The sequence below is a fragment of the Candoia aspera genome, chromosome 1 (assembly GCF_035149785.1).
Source record: "Candoia aspera isolate rCanAsp1 chromosome 1, rCanAsp1.hap2, whole genome shotgun sequence".
NCBI lineage: Eukaryota > Metazoa > Chordata > Lepidosauria > Squamata > Boidae > Candoia > Candoia aspera.
This window is the reverse complement of record NC_086153.1, coordinates 95,339,093-95,354,280: the sequence shown is the minus strand read 5'-3', so window position 1 is coordinate 95,354,280 and position 15,188 is coordinate 95,339,093. Positions and strand designations below refer to the sequence as shown.

The 15,188-nt window shown below is 46.3% G+C and overlaps 1 protein-coding gene across 1 annotated transcript in view; it reads left to right on the top strand.

Annotated features, from left to right (window-relative positions):
- LAMA2 (laminin subunit alpha 2) overlaps positions 1–15,188 on the top strand; it is a 352,961-nt gene that overhangs the window by 199,119 nt on the left and 138,654 nt on the right. The window contains exon 22 of the mRNA XM_063295339.1: positions 7,780–7,916. Within this exon, the coding sequence (XP_063151409.1) occupies positions 7,780–7,916 (137 nt within the window). The remainder of the gene's footprint in view (positions 1–7,779; positions 7,917–15,188) is intronic.

Here is a 15,188-nt window from a genome sequence, read left to right as displayed (position 1 = left end):
CAGCTGTTCTTTTGACTCCAACCTCGATTCCACCGTGCTGAGCCGCTCATCAGCTTGGGAGCCGTCCGTGGGCCGTCCGCTCCACCACCTTCCCTCAGCTCCTGGGGTTGTCGTGAATCGCTGTTCTCTCGCCTCTTTCGACGGCCCGAATGCTCCGGGCAGGGATCCCGTCGTCTCGTCCAGGGTGACCCACTCGCCTTGCGACTCTCTGGTGGCTTCGAGAGTCCTGCTCCTCCCGGTCTCCTCCTCCGAGCTCGATCCTGAACCTACCCGGACTTCGTGGTGTCGGTGTGTGTGGGTCCTGCCGATCGCTTGTTCCGTGGAGCCGGGTGACCTGTCGCTGGTCCTTGGGTCGGTTGATTTTGTTCATTGCCAACTCGGATCCCTCACAGATGAGATCTGGATTGGTGCTGGTGGAAAAAATTTTTTTCGATTCCCGTCTTTATGTCAGGGTTGCCTCGTTCCCCAATAAGACACGGACTCACTTAGATGGGGCTAAGGATTTCCATTTATTGGGTACAGAGTGCATGCATGCAAAAAGACAGGAATGCGGGCGTGGTTGCAGGGTACCCCGTATATACCCGCGTGGCAGACCTCGTCCCCCTCCACCCCCCATTGTCCCACAAGTTGGATCCGGATCCTTGATGGGCGATCTGGAAGCGATACTGGTCTGTTGATGGGCGATTAGAGTGATCATCGCTGGTTTCCTCTGTCTCCTTTCCTTGTCCGGTGCAGGTGTGTCCCCCAGGGTAATGTGTGGAAGTTCCGGCGATACGTTGATGGCTCTTCTGGTCCGGGCAAAGGTGTGCCTCCTTTGTCCTTGTGATTGCTTTTAGTGTTTAAGTGTTTAAAGGATTAGGATTATCCCTTCCTCCTTCCTGAAAGGTATGATCCCCGTTGTGATGCATGGATGCCTTGCAATGGGGGACATGACATATGGGCATACCAAGTCATCTTGTATGCCTCCTGAAGAATCTGTATAATGACCAAGTAGCAACAGTAAGAACAGACCACGGAACCACGGACTGGTTTAAGATTGGGAAAGGAGTACGGCAGGGCTGTATACTCTCACCCTATCTATTCAACTTGTACGCAGAACACATCATGCGACATGCTGGGCTTGAGGAATCCAAGGCTGGAGTTAAAATCACTGGAAGAAACATTAACAATCTCAGATATGCAGATGATACCACTTTCATGGCTGAAAGTGAAGAGGAACTGAGGAGCCTTATGGTGAAGGTGAAAGAAGAAAGTGCAAAAGCTGGTTTGCAGCTAAACCTCAAAAAAACCAAGATTATGGCAACCAGCTTGATTGATAACTGGCAAATAGAGGGAGAAAATGTAGAAGCAGTGAAAGACTTTGTATTTCTAGGTGCGAAGTTTACTGCAGATGCTGACTGCAGTCAGGAAATCAGAAGACGCTTAATCCTTGGGAGAAGAGCAATGACCAATCTCAATAAAATAGTTAAGAGCAGAGGAATCACACTGACAACAAAGGTCCGCATAGTTAAAGCAATGGTGTTCCCCGTAGTAACATATGGCTGTGAGAGCTGGACCATAAGGAAGGCTGAGAGAAGGAAGATCGATGCTTTTGAACTGTGGTGTTTGAGGAAAATTCTGAGAGTGCCTTGGACTGCAAGAAGATCAAACCAGTCCATCCTCCAGGAAATAAAGCCAGACTGCTCACTTGAGGGAATGATATTAAAGGCAAAACTGAAATACTTTGGCCACATAATGAGAAGACAGGACACCCTGGAGAAGATGCTGATGCTAGGGAGAGTGGAAGGCAAAAGGAAGAGGGGCCGACCAAGGGCAAGATGGATAGATGATATTCTAGAGGTGACGGACTCGTCCCTGGGGGAGCTGGGGGTGTTGAGGACCGACAGGAAGCTCTGGTGTGGGCTGGTCCATGAAGTCACGAAGAGTCGGAAGTGACTAAATGAATAAACAACAACAACATAGAATGCTAAATATAGAAAATATATTGAGCCTAGTGTAGAAATGTTCTTACACAAAAATGAACTTTATGACAAGCTGTGTGCATAAGGATTATCTTTTCCTTCTCTGCCAAACGGCAGTTTTCACTTTGAGAGAAGGAGAAAGTAGGCTTTAATGTCAGTCCTCCCCCAGCCTGTTGTAGCACTAACAATATGATTTGGAAATAACAACATCTGGTCCTTCAGTATATTGTGTAGGTATATAACATAGGTTGGTTCAGATGCTAAGTACAGGAAATTTCTGCACTGCACTGATCATGTCTGTGCCTGGTAGAGGAGAATCTGTGGAATTCTTCGTGTTCTCTGCACTTGATGGTTTGCTTGCAGACATTTCATTGCCTAATTAGGTAACATCAGTGTGAGTGAGTGTGGGGTTTGCTTCCTGTTTATATACAGTAGCTTGCCCTGCCAGTGTTGGTGGGGGTGTGGTTTTCTCCTTGGTAGGGTATTGTTTTCTGCTTGTTGTTTGCCTGGTGTTGATCCCAGCTTAACTGGGTGTTCCCTGCTGGAGAGGATGTGTTCTGGTCTTTTTGTTTCCTTCTTAGCCTTTTTATTATTTCTTTTGAATGGTGTATAAATATGGTTTATTTCTATATGTCTATCAATGGCTGATTTATCTGAATCCCAAGCTTCTAGGAATTCTAGGATTTAGCATGGTCTAGGATGCTTACAGTTTCCCAGTTGAAAGTATGGTTGAGTCTGTCCATGTATGGTGAGATTAAGGAGTTTTCATCGTGTTTTCTGACTGCTAGTTGGTGTTCATGGATGCCTCTGCTAGTCTTCTGCCTGTCTGTCCTACATAGTGGCTGTTACAGTCCTTATACTGTATGTTGTAGATGACTCCTGTTTTTTCTTCTTGGGCTACTGGGTCTTTTGGGTTGCTTAAGATGTTTCAAAGAGTTTTAGTCGGTTTATGTGCTATGGTGGCACCGTGTGGTTGTAACAGTCTGCTGGTGGTTTCTGAGATGTTTCTGATGTATGGCAGTGTTATCCTTTTCATAGTTTCTGTTGATTGGGTTGTAGTGGGTTGAGTGGTGAGGCACTTTTTGATAAAGTTGAGTGGGTATCCATTTTGCTGGAAGATGTTGTATAGATGATCTGTTTCCTTTTTCTGGTGTTCTGGGTTGCTACAGTGTGTAAGCGCTCATCTGAATACACAGCTCCTCTTGTGGGAGGTTGGGTTGTTACTTTGGTAATGAAGCACTTGGTTAGTGTGGGTTGTTTTTTGATAGACTTGCCATTGTTTCCTCTGTTGATGAGGATATCCAGGAAGGGTAGTGTGTTGCTATTTAATTCTTCCCTTGTGAATTTTATTCCTTTGAAGATGTTGATAGTTTCATGTGTCATCTCTAGTTGTTTCTTTTGTTTATTATGACAAGGGTGTCATAATAAAAGGTGTCATCTACATACCAGATCCATACTTTGGGTTGTATGTGTGGCAGTGTTATAGTTTTTAGATGCTGCATTACAGTCTCTGCTATGAGTCCTGAGGGTGGTGATCCCATGGGTGTTCTCCTGACTTGTTGGTATATTTATCCATCAAACTGAAAGTAGGTAGTGAAGCAGAGGTTGATGAGGTCCATATTCTGGGCATTTCAACCTTAGTGTATTTGGCTAGGTCGGGTCTGTTGTGCAATACTGCTGTCATGGATTCTTCTGCTAGTTCTGGATCTATGGACATAATAAGTGCTGTGACATCAAATGTAACCATAATTTCATCTTCTATTTTTAGGTCTTTGATTTTCTGGAGACACTGTAGTGGGGGGTTGATAGAATATTCACTCCCTTCTGTGAGATGTCCAAGCTTTTTTGTAAGTTCTTTGACTATGTTGTATGTTGGGGTCCCTGGGAATGATATAATTACACACAAGCGATAAAATACACAAGCCTGACAAAGAGGTATCTCAGGCTTGCGTATTTTGGGGCATCCATAGAAGCGTGGCAGGATGGGTCCATTGCTTTTCATCTACCACTGTTCTTCTTTTATGATTTGGCCTTTCTTGGGTAGGTTGTTGAGGGTTCTTTTGACCAGGTTGTGCAGTTTTTGCATTGGATGGTATTTATTGGGATGTAGGTTTCTTTGTCCACCAGTAATTCTTTGGCTTTTGGTATGAGTTGCGTTCTGTTCTTTGGATTTTTGTATGTAATTGTGTATGTATGTTTTGTGTATGTATTGAATCTTTTATGCATGTGGAGCCATTGTACATTTCACACTGAATGTGATTAAATGAATGTCATGTGGGAAAAAAAATCCTACAGACATGCTTTATGACAAAATGGGGAAAGGAAAAACTACTAAGTTTTAAAGAATAAATTTGTGTAAGAAATATCAATTAAATTTATTTTTACTTATAGTTAGTTCAAGGACTCCATTCTTATTTTATCATTTTTGTAAATAGTTTTGGAAATAATAGCATATTAGTTAATGCTTTTAATTAAATGGAAATAATACTTAAGTCTGAAAAGCCAAAGACTTTTAGTCTGCTTAGAAATATATAACAAAATATATTTACCATAAGTTTAAATTAAAGAAAGATTGTCTCCTGCCATTAGAAACAAAAGAAACATCATGTAGCAAAACCCATGTGAAGGAAGATGTATATATTATGCATAGAAAAATGTATATGTTTTAGTTCTAGATAAAGAGACATCTGTTTAATAAATAAGGAGGCATCTGCTTTCACTCTAAGATTAAAAAAACCACATTTGTTTGTAATAAGCTAACACATTCCATTCCATCGATAATGATTGGCTAAATCTTTAAACTAAAAGACCTATAAAAAGGGAGACAGAGAGGCAGTCCATTACGGCTGCCCATCCAAAGCTACTTGACAATCTATTTGGATTGAATAAATATATTTTCATTGACCTCCACTGACCGTCTGGTGGGTTGTATTGAATTCCTGGCTTGGGAAATGAACCAAGGGAAAAGAAGGTGTCTGATCCTTTTGACAATAGAAATATTGAACAAAGACCCATGGAGTTCTGCATTTTATTCCCAGAATGCCCTGGAAAGGCCATGGGCAGGACACAGATTCAAAACCATCTCTCCTTGCCTCATGTTAGTGACATCAAGTAGCTGCAGAGTCTCTGTGAACATGGTGAATTTTCCTCTCAGGCTTTTGGCAATCTGGACTGAGCTGCCATTTAGGAGTTGAGTTATTAAGAAACTCCTTTTTTATCTCTTGGTAGTTTGTATCTAGCATTCCTCCTGTTAATTTCCCAATCTCCCTACAGTCTCTCACAGAAGAGAACAGCTGTGGCAAACATTGAGAAAGGCTGATTCAAGCAGCCAAAGAGAGACCATATTTGACTTTCTGACAGATTTTTCCCCTCTGCACAACTGTATAAAGATTCAGTGCCAAGTTTATTTCCCATACGAACACAGTTCAGTCCAGTGGCCTTATATCTGCAGATTCTAGCCACACTGAAAATATATCCATATTTCTACCATTCCCTCATGGTCATGGAAGGCCACCCTTATCTCTTACATGCCTGTGCTCACACATTTTGATCGGGAAGTGAAAAAAATTTGATGTGGAACATATTTTGAACTCCTGATGGGGAAGGGAGACAATATTTGATTCATCGGAAGGGCTACTCAGACACAGAGTCATAAAGGGAAGCAGTACTTGACATGTACCTTGCAATTCCCTCACAAGCCCAAGATGCTAGACAGGCCATATGTTCTGGCTTCAGCACTGCTAGCAGTTCTGACATTAAAGAAAATGGGAATTTATGTGACTAAGGAGAGAAAGAGAGAGACAAAGACAATCTGAGATTGACCTGCTTGAAGCTAAGAAAGAGAGATCTGGAATGAATAGGAGGAGCTCCTAACAAAGAAGTAGAAGGGATGGAAACTCCCCTCACCTTTCCAGTGTTTGGAGGAAGGGCCTGAAAGGGGGGAAACCTGACTTCAACTGTAGAAGCAACAAAAATCCCCCATCCCCAGATAAGAAGAGGAAGGTAAAGCGAGATAGACTTTGTCAGCTCCAATAAAGAAATGGAAATGGAAGGAGGAACAAATGTCATCCAATCTCCCAGGGAGAGTGGAGGAGATACACCTGTCACCTATAGGTCCAAAGGAGGTGCAGAAAGAGAGAATAGGAAAGAGGTGTAAAGACTGAAGCTGGCAAGGCAGCAACCAATGATTCCAAGACCAGGCACAACTGTTATGTAAATATGAACCAAGGGCAGTAAAAGAAAAGCCAGTCCCACTGATTTTTAAAACTTGTGGCTACCGTGTGTGTGTGTGTGTATTCCTATTCCTGTGTTGTGCAATGGACAGATTGGCATAGATATAACTTACAAATTAGAAAATCTACCCATGTCGAGTCTGTGAAGCTTCTGCTGTTATTTAATGTAGAACTGAGTTTCTGGAGAGTCAGTATTTATTGTTGTACCTGATGTGAAAGCCTGAAAGCCCTGAATCTAAATTTTCTATCACTCATTGATTTGTCTCTGGTTCTAGCGTAGCAAGTGAGAGAACCTTCATAGGAATCTTCCTTTCATAAAGAAATGTAGTTATAGTAATGTCAATGGCCTTGACAAATAAGCATTTGAGTTTAGGACTACAATAGGAACTCTCTGTACATGTGAAGACCCCTCTGATCTGAGTTTACATGTGGAAATTCATTTTTAAAGTTAATTGTGTTTTCAGTCATGAAATGGTGCCTGGCACCCCAATTTAGATCTATAAAAACTTTGGAGACCTGTGATTCATACTGTTATGTCTTTAAAAACACTGCAAAAACATATATGGTTTAAGAGATGGAACTGGATTAGCTCTGCAGAATTGGTGGACAATTTTAATATATTATCTGTCTGCTATTTCCCCCATCCTTCCTCACAAGTTAATAAATTGCCCAGTTAAAACTCAATAACAAAAGTGTAATACGTACTGGACTGGTCCCAACCTAAGAGAATAATTCTGTTTTTTCAACATCAAACCAATTCCATTGCAACTATTTAGAAATATTTCTTATTAACTATTGTGGGACTTATTCCTAAGCACAAAGATATGGGTTTGTTGTCTGCTTACTTGGCATATATTTAAAATAGAATTACTGTTCTCAATATTCAATCATTATAAGAAAAAAGGTAAATGAACAGTTAGAGTGCTAAGAGCAGCAGGCTTTATGTTCTCTTCTATTTCTGAAAAGCTGTTGTTTGGAATAGGATCTGGCTGTCTATACAACTGTTAGGGGGGAAATGAGCTAACCCCGGTTGAAGTTCATTCCCTGGGGTTCATATATCCCTGAGTGTGTGATTAACCAAGCCCATTAAGAGTATATAGAAATAATTGCTTAAGTTCCCAAAGGTATATTAAGGAAGTCACATGCTAAGATAGAAAGCCTGCTTCTATCATGAGGAGGAGAAGAAAAGAAGGAAGTCCTCTTTTTAGTAGGAAACAGGCTGAAGGAAAGAACTTAAGAGTCCTGCAGACAAGGAGGTTCTGAAATAGTCCCTTACTCTCTGTGCCACTAATGCCCTTAATGAGGGGTAGGATAAAAGTTATGAAGTGTCAATGCTTCTGGAGCTGTATTTTGAACAGTAACTCTAGTGATGAATCTGCTTCTTTCTCCTACTTTGTTCTGGAACAACATCGACCGTGACTGTGGTGTGTCACTCAGTTATTATTTTATTAGCCCATGAATGAATCAACCTTCATACAGAATAGCATCATATGAGGAATCTGCTGAAAATTATTCTCTGCAATATATTAAGTAATGTATCCCATGTTTTAAAATACTTGTTTTTGTCTTAATCCTTTTCCATGAAGCTTGTGAATGTTCCCATCTTGGTAATAATTGTGATCCACACACTGGCCGTTGCATCTGCCCTCCCAATACTACAGGAAACAGATGTGAAAAATGTGTACCAAATCACTGGGGTCATGATATTATCAGTGGGTGCAAGGTGAGTGGATGTCTATTTTCTCTATATGTATTTTCTCCCCTTTCCATCGTTCTAATGTTAGGATGTTAAACCAAATAAAGTTTTCTTGTGTGAATATATCCTTAAAGTTGTGTTTTAACTAGAGATGGCTTCGTATGTACAGATACTTCAGATGTGCATGTATCATATTTCAGCTCTTACAGTTGAAAGCAAAAGAACATGTATGTTTACATTTGGACATAATTTATCCCTTTTCATAGAACCCAAACAAAGTGGAAGTATGATAACTGAAATCTACTTTCTTTTTTTAAACAAAAGGCATAATCTTTTCCATGTTAATAATGTGTTAATAATGTTCCAAACGTTTTATTAAATAGTAACAGTATTTTATGTTTATAGGCAATGTTGTTATTCATTTTTTAGTTTAAAATGGTAGAGAAACATAGAAAAGAGATCAGATTAAAAACAAAGTTAGGTGACCAATTGTAAGCTCCCATATATTACAGATTTTTGTATTCAACCTAAAATATTCAGATTATGCAACTAAAATAGAATAATCTCTGGATATTGATTTTGATCATCTCTACACTATTCTGAGCTCCTTGGAGGTAAATTGATAATAAATATGATAAAGAAAATAAATATGAAGGATCCCTTTATTGTGGACTTAACTTCCAAGAATTGTTTACCTTAAGCTACTGCTCATCAATACATTTAATGACAGTGAGCTGCACTGACAGTGTCATATGTAAAGAAGTAATTGTTTATATCTGTCTTGCCCCAATCTGGATATGGTTCATTTTTGCTATGGGGCTTATAAGCAACTTGTACACTCTTGTCTTCATGTCCTTGCTGTTACAATCAGAATCAGCTTCTCAAGAATGTACTGAAAAATAAAGTTTGTAATCATGACATTCTAAAAATGCTGTGCAAATGACGATTAATAGCAACAGAAAGGGGGTTAAGTTAGTTTACTGTTGCACTAAGTTTTTTAGAAGATGTTGCCTGATGCAGGCAATCAAATCTATTTCTATGGTTGTTAATCCAGTTAATTAATGAGATAGATTTATTTTCTTTTGGGAATGTAAAGCTCCTCTTACGAAACCTCCGTCTTTCTTCAGTGCACTGATTTCCAGGCTTCTGCAAAGCAGCTTAATGGGGGTGAAGACCCCTGTTTCAGTTCCGGGATCTCTCATATCCCTTCTTGCCTTGTCTATTATCTGAGTGCATTAGTATGGCAGCTGCTACGGCACTCTCTAAATTAATAATGATCTGTCAGCCAAGTATCCCCTTTTAACATATTGCAACTCATTTCTCCAAAGCAAGGTGCAAGTGCCCCCTCTCTGCCTGAGCTTTTAGTGGAGCAAATTTCAGAGTCTCTCATAACTTATAGGCAAGGGAATATTGCATGAAGCTGCCTCCTTGCAAAGCAAACATTACAGCTGATTGTAATTTACTCTGCATATGGTGAACAATTTGCTCACAAGGCATTATCTTCTGGCATTATGCAATGTGCAGGCTTCCTACTTCTTAGAGTGCACCAGGGCTGGCAATTCTTAACTGCTTGTCATCCTGGCTCCATGCAAGGCCACTACTGGGCTGCCATAACCTGAACCAATGCAGCTGCCTCAGAGTCTACTGTACCACTTGGACTTCCAGCATGAAAGGGATATTGACATGAACTGTAGTGTTTCAAGCCCCCCGCCCTGCAAAAAAAAAAAAAAACCATACAGGCCCCACTTCAGTTTCAGCAAGGTTCCCATGCTTGTTCTTCCAGCTCTGCCTAAAAAATTCCTACAAAGCAAATGTTCCAACTGAATACGCTGTGCTATAGCTCTATATAGGGCTATAATGTATACATAATATTAAGGCCATGCAGGACTTTAAATTAGATCTTTGCAGCTGCTAGACAATCCCAGGAATGGCATGGTTGTTTTAAGGGTTGCAGACATGCACTTCATTCATGTCCCCATGGATTCCAAAGCACCTTTTGAAGGCTGAAGCCAAAGCACTCCACAAGCTTGCACAAAAGAACTATAGAAACATTAATGGGTGTGTTATCTTTTTTGTCAATATCTGTCAACCCAGATAGCATTTTACTGATTTCTGGATATTTTTATCATTATTTATATGTATAATGATATAAATATGTATATTCTAATTTATAAATCTATCTTCAACTACAGTTTAATAATTTGCAGGTTCAAAACTCAAAGTAATCCATGGGAAGATTTTAAATTAATTTGAAACTCACTCCATATTTAGTCCTGCCATCATGACCTCAGTTCTACTCATTTGTGTTCAGCACTGATGTGAGAGAAGTATCTTTATTATAGATTGAAATTAAGGTTCAGTACACAAACACTGAACTAAAATGCTTAGGCTTACTAGCAAATATCTTACAGTATTAGTTTTTCTGTTAATTAAAAAAAGGATTCCAGGTTAAAAGAAAATCTTCTGGATTTGCAAATTCATTATTTCTGATATGATGAGTAAACATATTCCATGTTTAATGTTTAATCTGGTAGAATTCTGCAATTTTTGTCTTACCATTGAGCATCCTGCAGTACTGTTTTCCACCTCAGCTTATCAGTAATCCTGTTTGTAACTCAGATGTGTTCAACATTTGCTGTGCCTTGTGAACTGTGATAAAATCATCCTCTTCTAACATCTTGCCACATAATTAAAGCACTTACAGTACTGCTGGCCAAGTGCTGTAGCAGTATTGCACAATCTGAGGGACCATCAGCACAGCAATGCTATGTCCAGTTCTTTAGCAGAACAACAGCAGAATGGAGTCAGACAAGTCTGGACAGGGAGGGGAGGAGGTGTGCCTGCACCAGTCTGACTGACCTCATCCCCTAACATACACCTGTCATGAGTGCCGTTGAGCTGAAGTCATCAGCGCAATGGCACACATGACAATAGCAAGGAAATAGGTGAAGGGGTGCAAGATAAGTAGCCATCAACCCACAACGACTAACGGCCAACAAACAATAACTAAACGGATCACGGAGCACACCCAAGCCATCAGCGCCAATACAACGGAGATCGCCCAGCTGACAGCAATCAGCAGAGGAATAGAAAACCTGATGATGGGCGATCCCGGAACCCCTCACCCACCGGCAGGGCAACGTATTGGACAAAGGGGGGTGACGTGACCGCGAGTGAGGGGGCGCGGACCGGCGCGGGGTATTTAAACCCCGCACCGGCGCGCTCCTGTCACTCTCAGCTTTTTTCTTCCAACGCTGTAACTGCGCTGTGAATAAATCAGAGCCTGATCCACGAACCAGTGTCTGAGTATTATTCAGAGGCAGGCAGCGCATGACATAAAGCTGAGAGTCATAAACTCAGCCTCACCGAGCCCCACCGGACGACAACGAGCCGCGGGAGGAGTAGACGGCGAGAAGACCAGCAAGATGAGGCCGGAGCGGCGCGGGCAAGGAGGGCGAGCCGCGCGGCAAGAGACAGAGGAGGACCGACCAAGGCCAGAGGCACCGCGGACTCCCGGAGCCATGGACGCCCACCCCACCCGACCCGAGCCTCAGCTCCAACCCCAAGGGGAGATGGCGACGGAGGCAACCCGACCGCGGGAGGGAGCAGCACGACTTCCGAAACCAGCGGAGGACCCCGCGCCCCACATCGCACCCCAGCAACGGGCGTGGAGCGACAGCCCAACGGCGGTCAACACGGAGGAGGACGACGGAGACACCCAGCAGACGGCGGAGGAAGCGGACCCGCGGCAGAGGGACGATGAACCCCGCCGGCAACCCACCCCCGAGGACGCGCCAACGGAACCGGCCCCAGCGGCGGCGCGGGCTGTGGACGAGGAGGCACGAGCTGAACTCGCGGCCATGCGGGCTCAACTGATGGAACTCCGGACCATGCTCCAGTCGCTTATGCCCCCCGCGCCACCCAACGACGTCCCCGCACAGGCCCACACCCCGAGCGAAGCACCGAACCCCCACGGGCCAGCGGAGGGTCAGCAGACGGCACAGGCGGACGACACCACACACCGGGAAGCGAGAGGCGGGGCCGCGCAAAACGCCCGGGCCCCAAAGGACTTCCCCATCTTCGATGGGACCCCCACGAAACTCTCGTTTTTCGTCACGAACGCTAGGGAGTTCATGGGGAGGCACGGACACTCCTACGACTCCGAGGCCGACAAGATCGCCGCCGTGGCGATCAAACTCCAAGACAGGGCGGCGGACTGGTACGTCCAGCTGTACGAGTCCAGCTCCCCCGCCCTCGCCACCTTCCCTGCTTTCATCAATGAGATGAAAAACTACTTCGAAGACCCCCTAGCCAAAGTAAGGGCAAAAAGCGCACTCCAAAGACTTAAACAGGGCACACGCACGGTCCCTGACTACGCCCTGGAGTTCAAAGCCCTCGCGGGGAAGGTCAGCGACTGGTCCGAGACCACCCTGCTGGAAATGTTCAAAAGGGGGCTCAACCGCGACGTTCTCCAATGGGCCCTCTACCGCGACGACCCAGAAACGCTACACGGGTGGATCCACCTCGCGGAGAAAGCCGAACACGCGCACCGCACCTTCCTCATGACAACCACGGAAGACACAAACTATGCCGGAAAAAAGGTACCCGCACCACACGTGGGGATGGCCGGCCCCATATACCCAAAAAAGAAATTCAACCGGGAGCCCTGCGGGAGGTGTGGCAAATTAGGGCACAAGACGGTGGATTGCTTCGCCAACCGACCGCCGACCAGTGCGCCCAAACCCACCCCGAAAATTAGCCCCAAACCACCCAACCTGGGGCCGCCCCCTCACCGCCGAATGACCGTGGCCACAGTGACACCAGAGGAAGGCTGGGACGCTTACTGGGGGGAAGAGGATAACGCAGACCCCGACCAGCCGGCGGGAAAAGCTCCCCGCCTGCCCTGAAACGCGTGGCGAGGCAGGCGGTGGGACAGCAGCGCGGACCACCTCGACGGAACGACGAAAGCCCCGTAATAATGGCAGCAATCAAACTCTCTGCCGGCAACGGAGCCACCACGGCCGCGGCACTAGTGGACTCGGGGTGCTCAAAAAACCTCATCCACCCCGACCTAGTCGCCAAACTCGACCTCCGCTGCTTCCCCCTCCCCACGCCGCTGGCATTCCACCAGCTGGACGGCTCCACAGCGGGAGGGAAACCAGCCACGCTACAAACCGAGCCGGTCACCCTGCAAATGGGCACTCACACCGAGCGCACATCGTTCGTCGTCACGCACATCGGACGGCCCATTGCAGTCCTGGGGATGCCATGGCTCGCGACAAACAACCCGCGGATCAACTGGGAGACCCGCACCTTCACATTCGGCGACGGTGAGTATCGAGCACCAGTTCCAGCGGGCAGAACCAACCCCACGGTAGGACGAGCGGAGGCGACCACACAAGACAACGCCGCTACCACAGCAGACCTACCAGAACAATACGCCGACTTCTCCGAGGTCTTCGGAGAGGCAGAAGCTGACCAACTACCCCCCCACCGCAAGACGGATTGCCGGATCGACCTACTGCCCGACGTCCCCTTACCTAGACCAAAGATCTACTCGATGACCCCGAAGGAGATGGCAACCCTCCGGGAGTTCATCGATAAAAACCTAGACAGGGGATTCATAGAGCATGCTCACCGGTCGGAGCCCCCGTCTTATTCCGGGAGAAGAAAGACGGGACCCTACGGCTCTGCACCGACTACCGGGGCCTAAACGTGGCTTCCCTGTCCAACAAATACCCCTTACCCCTGGTGAAGGACATGCTCGCCCACCTGTCCACGGGCAAAGTCTTTTCCAAACTGGACCTTCGCGAGGCGTACTATCGCATCCGAATCAGGGAGGGGGACGAATGGAAGACGGCGTTCAACTGCCCCCTAGGCGCCTTCCAGTACAAAGTACTGCCCTTCGGACTCGCGGGGGCCCCTGGGGTGTTCATGCAGCTCATCAATGAGGTACTGCATGAACATCTGTTCAAAGGGGTCCTGGTCTACATCGACGACGTCCTTATTTACACAAAAACGCACGAGGAACATGTGACCCTAGTCAGGCAAGTCCTCGACAAGCTCAGAAGGGCGCAGCTCTATGCCAAGCCTACAAAGTGCGAGTTTCACAAAGAGCGCCTAGACTATCTGGGGTACCGAATCTCCGGGGACGGCATCGAAATGGACCCCGCAAAAGTCGAAGCGGTGCTAAACTGGGAGCGCCCCCGCAACAGACGCCAACTACAGAGCTTCCTCGGATTCGCGAATTTTTACAGGTCATTCGCCCGGGGGTTCGCAGAGATAGCCCTCCCCCTAACGGACCTCCTCAAAACCAAAGGGGTGGAGGACACCCGACGCGCCAAGAACCCAGGCACAGTGCTGAATTGGACTCCCGCGTGCCAGACCGCATTCAACAAGCTGAAAGCGCTGTTCACTACGGAGCCAATCCTCGTGCACCCGGACCCAGAACGGCCGTTCGTGGTCCAAGCCGACGCTTCAGACTTCTCCCTGGGAGCCATCCTGCTACAGAAAGACCCCACGGGACTCCTGAAACCATGCGCCTACCTGTCAAGGAAGTTCTCCGAGACAGAAAGGCGATGGCACGTCTGGGAGAAAGAAGCCTTCGCGGTGAAATCAGCGCTAGAGACATGGCGACACCTACTCGAGGGAGCCACCCAACCATTCGAGGTCTGGACTGACCACCGGAACCTCGAGGCCCTACGAACGCCTAGACGCCTTAGCCCAAAACAGGTCCGATGGGCCCAATTCTTCAGCCGCTTTAATTTCCAGCTGAAGTTCATGCCGGGCAAAAAGAACTTCCTGGCCGACGCCCTCTCCCGACTGCCCCAAGACGAAGAGCCCGCCCCAGACACCATTGGGACGGTCCTATCCGCCTCGCAACTGGGGATGGCCGTGACCACCCGAAGCGGCGCGCGGAGGCAGCTCGACTCTACGGCGCAGCCGACGGCGGGACAACCGGCGACCGGAAGAAGCCAACCGCAACTACCAGGGGGAATGCGCACGGACCTCGCCGCCGCCCTCAAAACCGACCCCTGGTTCCTGGCAAACCCCGACAAGGTAACGATGGCACAGGACCTGGCATGGGGGGAAGGCAGAATCTACGTCCCGGACTCGCAACGCCAGGCGATCTTGCATAGGTCACACGACGCCAAACAAGCGGGACACTTTGGGTTCCTCAAGACCCTACACCTAACACGGCGTCAATTCTGGTGGCCCGCGCTCAGGCGAGACATAAAAACCTACGTAGCGTCCTGCCCAACGTGCGCTAGGGCCAAACGGGCACCAGGCAAACCCGCG